Source organism: Papaver somniferum, unplaced genomic scaffold (genome assembly GCF_003573695.1).
Source record: "Papaver somniferum cultivar HN1 unplaced genomic scaffold, ASM357369v1 unplaced-scaffold_3, whole genome shotgun sequence".
NCBI lineage: Eukaryota > Viridiplantae > Streptophyta > Magnoliopsida > Ranunculales > Papaveraceae > Papaver > Papaver somniferum.
In genome coordinates, this window is record NW_020641039.1 from 970,489 (window position 1) to 979,746 (window position 9,258).

At 35.5% G+C, this 9,258-nt stretch overlaps 1 protein-coding gene across 1 annotated transcript; it reads left to right on the top strand.

Moving 5' to 3' along the window:
• The first annotated feature begins 6,454 nt into the window (after positions 1-6,454).
• LOC113341527 (probable mediator of RNA polymerase II transcription subunit 36b) lies at positions 6,455-8,851 on the top strand. Its single transcript, XM_026586370.1, has 5 exons — positions 6,455-6,874; positions 6,978-7,073; positions 7,879-7,959; positions 8,048-8,254; positions 8,366-8,851. Exons 1-5 carry the CDS (start codon positions 6,482-6,484, stop codon positions 8,636-8,638), a joined length of 1,050 nt encoding a protein of 349 aa, XP_026442155.1. The 5' UTR covers positions 6,455-6,481; the 3' UTR covers positions 8,639-8,851.
• The last annotated feature ends 407 nt before the right edge of the window (positions 8,852-9,258 follow it).

Consider the following 9,258-nt stretch of genomic DNA (forward strand, 5'->3'; position numbering starts at 1 on the left):
AGAGTTAGAACACAAGAGAATATTAGGGGCATTCAAGTAAATTTTAAGAAAATTCCTATATAATGAATCAAACCCTACAATTTCAATAGAAGGTGAGGGAGGAGGCGGTGTTGAGGGAAAAACCTGGAAACCGGAGTTCTGCTTGAAATTTCCACAATCAGATGGGGTGTTTATGATAAAATCTATTGTTTGATGTGGGAATCTTTACATATAGCTTGAGGATCTAAGACAAGAGATATCACAGATCTTTGAAATCGGCACCATGACAAATTTAAATTTTAGTATCTTATGGAACAACCTGATTTCGGAAGCAGTACCCATTCATCAAGTAAGTTCTTTAAAATAATGGAGTTTTGATATATTTTCCGGTATGTTAGCCCAGCGTATTATTAACTATCATGTTTGGTTTTGCTACGCAGGGTTGTTCTAGTATTCATATGAGATATTGGGCTGGGTCTATCAGGTGTAAAGGGCTGCTGACCTTACCACCAGAATTGATACTTTGAACGGTTGAAATGTTAGATCTGTAAACATGTTTTAAGTTGTTTGTTAAGTATCAATTTGTATATAGTTTTATAAGCAGTAGGATTTCTACTTGTAGCCTTGGCTCGTCTAAACATAACATGATCAGCTCCGAGACTGGAATTATGATGATGATTGATGATAGTTAGATTACACACATGTCCTGGTGCTTGATAGAAAACTTTGATCAAACTAATCTCATCCAAGTGATGATAATTCTTGTCAATTACCTGCAAAGAAGACTTAAGTTGGTGCAGATCATTTTCTGAATGTTGCATCTTATTTTTTGTAATTGTATACTTCTGTAGCTCGTACGCAACCATGCTTCTTGCCTTAGTATTTTGTCAATGTTTTACCGACTGTAGATATGTTAAACTTTTTGCTATTATTACTTTTTTTATGAATTCTTTTCATCAACGTATCCATGCACAAAATGAATTTAGGATTTGTTGCAGCTTATCCCTCTAAAGATTATGGTCCAAGATTCCATGTAGTTTTAAATATTAGTTTCTTGGGATGCATTGAGACCTGAAATAATGGATGCTCGATTCCTCGGCCTTGGACAAAGTTTAGTTTACCCCGCAAGACCACATTTTGGGCTGTCTCGCAGCATTTTGGTTGATTTCAATTTGTGTCCACTGGTCAAATCTTACTCAAGGCACTATATTGTTGTCTTAACTTGAAGAAGAGTAATTCTTAGGCTTTTAATCTCATTATCAAGATTAGGAAATCCTTGACTATAGGCAGTACCTGTAGATGTAAAGGGTCGGGCTTCTTCGGGCCAGTGATCTTACGCTCTAGACTTTAGTACATTTTAAATTCCATCTGTTCAGAGAAGGAAGAAAAGTGCGTGCTGCTCTAGACCTTCCAATCTATTCAGTGGAGCATATTTTAGCTTTGTCCTGCTCTGAATCTTTGACACTAGTTCAGCAAAGGAATTTCAACTGTTGCTATTTGGATAGTGCTACTACCGCTTTCTTCATTGATCCAAAAATAGCTGACACCACAAACAAATGGTAAAAGCTAATCACTCATATAGTACTGCCTCATTTAAGTCAGAACCTAGAAGCATTTGCATCAATTATAACAAAGCAACGCGATAGAAATAGGGCAAAAGAAAATGAATTCCAGCAGAGCATAGATATAAATTAGAACTCCACTTCATTGGGATAAATGGTAGGTCGTATGCACTGCCGAAAAGAAACAATAAATAACAAAAACTGCCAGTGCAAGAACTACTCACAGTATTAAAATCCATTTCATTCAGTATGTCTCTCACTGTATAGTGCGCATCTCTTCTCAGATAGGTTCTTCCTTCAGCTTAGTGCTTGCTTTGCCTTTTCCTGGAGCAAAAAACAAAGGGACACTATGTATTAGATGAGACGATTTAGAAATAGTGCACCTTCGTTTTAAATATATTCAATTGCAATTTAACAAAGTATTCAACATTTCATTAAAACAAATGAAATCTAGGACAGACAAAGTAAATCCAGTAAAACTTCTCAAACATTTTTATGTGTTGGAAAATCGGACAAACTCCACTGATATCAGTGCGTATCCATTAAGATCCATTCAAAGTAGAAAGGAAATATGCCCAAGTATGGTTAGACAGACAGTCTAACAGCCTAAAACCTATTCAACTATGCTTTCGTACATTAACCATAGTGGGATTTGTGGTAGACACTAGCAAAAATGTTTAACGTGAGCAATAACCACCTGAAAGAACCCAATAAGGCCATGACCAAATCAACAAATCAAAATCATTATGCTCCATTTTCCTGAAATTGAAAATGAATGACTTCCCATTAGCAAATTGACAGAACACCAGAAAACCGAATGCTAAAAACTTGGTTATATTAAAAATACATATTGAAATTCTTTGACACAGTAGACCAGAATGGCATATTGAAATAATGATGCTACAATTGGACTAGTGTACTCCCTGATTTCAGTAAATGGTACAGCCACAGACAACATTAACCTTAACCACTGAAAGTTTTCAAATAAAACTAGCCTTTGCTCTTTCATTTTCGGAAAAAAGGAACTCTCCATATTGAGAGGCAATAGGTCCTCTCTTGTTCCATAACCATGCCCGTGCAGTCATAGATTTATAAATTGCAAAAGGTGGTATTTATGCTTCTTGATATGATACATGGCCCGGTGCAAGAAATTGAACAAACATTGCAGAATCTCTACGAAGTTGAGCAACCATTACTATTGGAATTTAAAAAGTGCGCCCTCTTAATCAACCCTTTAGGATTCCAAGAAGTAGAACCTGTTCTCGGACACCACACTCAAGAAAGATCTGTAAAGTGATGGTTTTATTTGAATATTTTTAAATGAAATGTAAAAGTAGTTTCTATTTGAATACTAGATAGTTTTAATTAAAATAAAATAATTATATTTGAAATATTTGAATTAAATTACGTCCATAAACTACACATTTCTTTGACCATTTTCTTCCTGACCAAAGACCCAGTTGTTTGGTTTTCTGGATCAAGAGTGTTGTTCAACATATCAACTAGCGAGCCTATTTAAGACTAATTTGGTGATTGAGTCTCATCAGAATTACCATTACCATGATAAATAATGGGTTCAGGGAGCAGGGGAACATGATACAAATCTTAAAATGCGTGTAGTTGATATGCTGGACGAGTTTGCTGAAATGGTTGATGGAATGGTTGAAATGCTGATCAACTTGAGGCAATTGGGGTGGTTGAGGCAATTGGGGTATACAGAGTCGATTGCCTAATTACTTACATGTTTACACCACCACCAGGAGTCATTATGTCAGTTGGCATTACATATAAATTGTAATAACCGGGCGTGGCTGCAAACTGGGGTTAGTTGAAGGGCATTTTAGTATATGAATCAAACTTTCTTTTAAAAATGAAAGCAAACCCTAAAATTTTAGTAAAAGGTTTATAAGGAGTGTGTGAGTGAGAGAGACTATAAGTGTGATCGAGGAGGCGGTGTTGAGAAAAAAACAAGTGCTATGAGATTTTTCCGTTCCAAGATGGGTTATGATGATGCCTGATAAAGAACACGGATCTTCGAAATTGCCATAATGATTTCTCCTCTCAAATTTATGTTGTTCCGATCCAATTGAATTCTGATGTGGATAGTAATTCCACCGCTTGCCATGTGGTATTTGGTAAGATCTGTAAAATAATGGTGATTTTTGATATTTTCATTACCTTTGGACCACATTATTAACATTTGAGTTTTCTTTTTCCTATGCAGGGATGGAGACAGAGGAATATCATACCCTCAGGGAGTCTACTTCTTCAGAAATTATGTTCCACGGACATAATAGTGTAGTCTTTACTGTTATAGTTGTTGTGATATCTGTAGATTGGCAGAAAATTTAAAATCTTGTGTATCGTAATCATTTGATTAGAGACATTTTAAGTTGTTTCTAAAATTAAATATATATATACACATTAGCATGTCACTCGCTACCTCAAAAGTACACAATGCTTCTAGTTAGCAATAGGATTGGGACAAAGCATGTAATTGGATTTAGTTGGAAAATAGTTTAGCATTATTAACTCTTTGGCTTCGCCCAATTTTATAGTCTATTTTCAGGTCACTACCTCCGGCTGCATTTATCACTTTCAACAACCATCTCCGTTGAGTTTTAGGGAATGTTACAAAACAAAAATTAAATCCAAACCGAACCAAAAACAAACTGCAAAGACAACGAAGATAGTTCAATTGGATGGACAAATAACACAACATACTATATCTAGGATTAATCATCATATTCATATGTCTTGATCATCATTACCTGAAATTGTTTTGCACATTTTTCTTAAAATTCTTTTGTCGCATCTTCCATCAAAATATTTGATTTCTGTAACCTTGACTTGCATTTACAAGAAAGCCATTAGCCAATCACATGAAAATAATTGTTTTTTTAAGAAAGCAATTCCGCTCAAGACGTGATCCATAGGAAAATTGAACTTATGAGCCATTTTGTTTGAGGGTTTGTTTCAGTACCATTTTTTAATTCTTGCTGGATGAATAGTAGTTGATTCTTAACGCCAAACGGAATGAAATACAGGATCTCCCGTATACAAATGGCTCAAGTATTTGAACTACACAACTTAAAACCGCAACATAGTCGGAAACAAATTACTCTAATCAGACATTCTGGTCATCCTTCTAACAAGACATTCTGGTCAATTTGCACAGAATCAATGAAAGAAAACCTACGACTTGAATTAGTACACTGGATCTTTTCTTAGACATACCAACAACATGAGACAACACTTACAATAGAAATCAAACAAGGTCATTCACCATAACTCTTATCGTGATTCAATTCATAAATTATGATTTTCAGTAACTATAAAAATGGATTGTTCAACTTTTCATATTATCTTGGGAAATAAAGAGAACAATTATATTAAAACTAAGAAGATTTATTCAACAGTAATCCTTAGATCTCATATTTTGAACAACATACAATATTGATACATCATTAGACATAATTTTTTTTTAATATGGAAAGAGAACTGGTGAAATAAAACACCGTCGCAGTAACAACGACTTAGACCAGCAACAAACAAAGAAACATCGAGAGATGGAAGAGAAAAATACATTTGAGAGGAAATATCATAGTGTGAGTTTATGAGGAGGATGTATGATATCTGGAGTATGTGACAGTTCTCCTATAGAACCATGATTTGCAGAATCATTCTAAAGAGAGAACTTCAGTAGATTGAATTGAGGACCAGATCAGATTTTGAGCTGAATAAAGGTTGCAGAGTTATGCTTAGGGAGAGAGGCTGGCCGTCAAATTAACAATTTATATGCCGGTTTTTCTAAATTCCGAAACCCTAACAAGCTTGAGAGTGCCTGCTGGGCCCATAACCAGCCTATGAGTCATCTTGGTGGATCTGTTTCGGTGACAGCCCAAGCAAATGAATGGAAATGCGAAATATATGCAACCTTTATTCAGCTCAAAATCTGATCCGGTCCTCAATTCAATCTACTAAAGTTCTCTCTTTAGAATGTTTCTGAAGTTCTCTCTTTAACCAAATTGAACAAGAAATTTATTCTCTTCAATATTAAATCTACTAAAATCATACAACATAGTCTTACAAGATAGAAGGGTAAATATCGTGAATAACAGTCTTCACATACCTCTTTTGTTCATAAAGCTATCGCAAATATTTTTTTTTATTCTTCAGTCTTTAATAAAGTCTTAGCAAATCTGGAATTGTTTCTGTTTGAAAACAAACAAAGATTTAAAAAATACAGTAAAACAAATTATTGGCATAAAATCAATAGTATTGGATGACTGATATTTAAAAGCCCCATTATTAACAAATACTTCCATGATAAAAAGCTTTGAACATCTAGTAATAAACCTACTATTAAAAAAATGAATAATAGGTTTATTAGTTGGGAATGGAAGAACCTAAATACAACCAGACTATCGGTCATGATAAAAACAATTAATTCTTCTCTCAGTGTTTGTACCAAATGAACTGCAGTTAATTCTTACTGATTCACCGGTTCTCCGGTTCAACCGTCCGGTCCGATTCTTGAAACACCGTTTATAATTACACCAAACTTTTACCGAAGTTGATATGTCCTTGGAAAACAAAAAATCTTGATGCTGCCAAGATCACGGGTAATTTCTTTATGCAGGGTTAAGAGTCCTTAAGACATGAAATTAACTTCGTGTTAAGACAGAGTTAACCCGAAGTTAGGAATCGATTTTTGGTCTGCAGTTATTAGTGGGTGAGGTGTCACACACAGAGTAGCCGAGCCGCAACAAAGTCCATAGAAATTCTGTATTGCGATTGCCAACACGTGTCCACCTTCAGACTCGGGTCATTTAGGTAAAATGCCTTACATGTTAGGGTTTATTAAGACAACTCTCAAAGCCCTCTGAAATTAGTATATCGACCAAAAATAGCTCTTCTCACTTAGCTCACTAGCAGCCATGGCCAATAAACCAGATCCTCTACTTAGTATCGATGAACTGGAGAAGAAAATCAATGCGTTGGGAAGAATTATTAACAATCCTAGTATCTTGGTCGGGAAAGTTGTCGATGACGCTAGGATCAGACGTCAAGCTTTTCAAGCGCTCAGAGATGAAAAAATTAAACAGAGAGATAATGAAATTGAACAGAGAAATAATGAAATTGAAGAGGATCGAAGAAAGAAGTTAGCTCATAATAGAGGAGAAGAATACTTGGATGGTAGAAGAGTGAATTTACAACCAACAGACCATGATGATGTGTTTAAAGATCAAGTTAGAAATGACTGTTTACTTACAAAGATGGTGGTTGATGAGAGATCTGTGATTGGGGGTCCGAAAAGTGTTTTGGTCAAGGTAAGTAACTATGCTTGATTAACTATACTAAGTTGGTTTAAATTCATATATAGGTGTTTATTGTGTAATGAAACTGAAATTTCCGACATTATATTCCATCCAGGATGAAGATGGATCAATGACTCGGTACAGGAGGTGGAATCCCTATACCTGCATGCTTGCTGCGGCGATTCTAAATGGCGTCGAATACTTTGGGATTGTAAGTGCTTACTCAATTTCATCTCTATAGTTGTTGAATAGGGTACCATTTGGAAGGGGGTTGTAATTGGATATAAATGTGGTGAAATCTCTCATGCTGGTGGTGAGTCTTGATTCACGTATTTGCTAGAGCATCACATGTTGACTAAATACTCGCTTTTGTAAAAGTACTTGTAGACAAGTATTGTACTATCTCATCAAATTGCCAATATTCTTGTCCCTGTCAGCTTCCCTTGACCTTGTGTTTGTTTATTCTTAATAAGTGAGATTTTGAGCTTCCAATATTATATCCTCGCTATTATAATTCCGAATTTAATTAAACCAACTTAACCGCTTCATGTTGTGTTATTTGCTTGCCCTGGTCTTGTTTCATTAAGTACTGTCAACAGTATGATCACTTTCCTTTCTCTAACATGTTGCTGAGACTTGTATGTTAACCTGATATGAGATACTACTACAAAAGGAATTGTTTAATTGTATGTTAAATTTCTGAGTAACCAATTTACCTTTGCTTTAGATGCCAACTGAATTTCATAAGGTTTCAGGTGTGAGAATTATCCTAGCCAATTTCAATCTTTGAGATGCCAACTTATATATGGTACTTTTCAATCTTTGAGATCAATTATTGAATAGCATAGGGGACATCCTTAATTTACTGTTGGATTGGACATCCTTAACTAATGAACATTAAGCTGGTTTGCTGGAGAGATGGTTTATTTATTCTTTTAACCTCTGAATGTTGTGTATTTATGCCAACATGTAACATACAACCCAGTTTCTCATGATTACGTTTGAATATCCTGCAGACTAAAGGAGCTACGGTTTTGTATCTTGGTGTGCCAGCTTCGGCAATTACGGTTTCGCATGTATCCGACATCGTCGGACGAGTATGTTTCAGTCTTTAGTTTGTTTTTTCTTTTCATCATTATATGTTGTTTTTTCTTCACTTATGAAGCTATATTGTGCTTTTAATAGGATGGCAAAGTATATGCTGTTGTGTACCTACACAACAGCAGAGGATCTAAATTTGATATGGCAAGGATGCAAGCCTTCAATGACATGGCAATGATACGGGAGAACATTGTACCTATCATTGCAGATGCGGCTGATCCCACCCAGTATAGAATTTTTGTGGATCGCCAAGTTGATGTCATCATCTCTGATGACCAACGAGCTGACCAGGTATAATCACTTCCATTTGTTGTATTGCTGTGTTTTATTTATTTTGATTTATTATTTTTTGTCTTTTATTATAAGAGGATTCTGATTCAGATTGCTATATACTTTTTGCAGTCTACAATACTATCTCTGAATGCAAAGTGTTACCTGAAAAGAAAAGGAAACTTTGCAATGTTCATAAAGCCGGTCGTCATGTCGGTGGTCATGCCTGATTTGGATTCTGAAGAAGATGTATATGCACATGAATTGAAGATGTTGCAGAGGTTAGAACTCACACCATCGGCGGGGGTTCGTCTTGATCCGTACCAGAAGTGCCGTGCTTGTGTGATAGGACGCCGCAAATATAAGGAAGAAGAAAAAGAAGATGAAGATGAAGAAGACACTTGATCATGTTCTACAATCTTAGTCTTCATCATGTTCAATCAAATGCTTGTGTATTATGCTAACTTTGTCTTGATACTAGGCTAGACTTTTTGATGGAGAAGTACCCTCTTTCTTTTGTTTTCCATTGTGCATATCCTACTGCTCATGGAATAGACTGGTGGTGTGTTTACATGTTTTAAAACAAGAAGATGTTTTTAGAAGTTCGGCAATATGCGTGCATTGAATCATGATTGGTGGTGTGTGTGCTATATGATTGATAGTTTGGTTGGTCTTTGACAGCTATAGTCGGTATTGTTGCTAAAGGTCTGGACTGAAGTCCTTTTCTATCATATATGTTAGGAAATCAAAACCAACAGACTTTGCAAATTTTTGCTCGCTCACTGGAGGTTCTTGAATTTGAAGATTAGTCAAATTTTGAATTTTGTTACATGGGAATACATTTTAAAAAAAATGTAGCACTTCTTGAATCCAAAATTGTATTCACAGCATGTATATCAGAAATTTCAAATTCAAGCACAACTTTTATTTGGTATAAAGATGCAATCAATCGCTTTTAACCTTTTCAGGAAGCTGCACTTCCACTTTAGCACAACACACCCACACCTTAATTTGTATAGGAAGGT

Excerpts from the sequence above, each read along its gene's own strand:
- LOC113341527 (XM_026586370.1), top strand. The coding sequence starts at position 6,482 with ATGGCCAATAAACCAGATCCTCTACTTAGTATCGATGAACTGGAGAAG. Across the intron at positions 7,960-8,047 it reads TATCCGACATCGTCGGACGA|GATGGCAAAGTATATGCTGT; the intron begins GTATGTTTCAGT and ends TGCTTTTAATAG. Across the intron at positions 8,255-8,365 it reads ATGACCAACGAGCTGACCAG|TCTACAATACTATCTCTGAA; the intron begins GTATAATCACTT and ends TACTTTTTGCAG.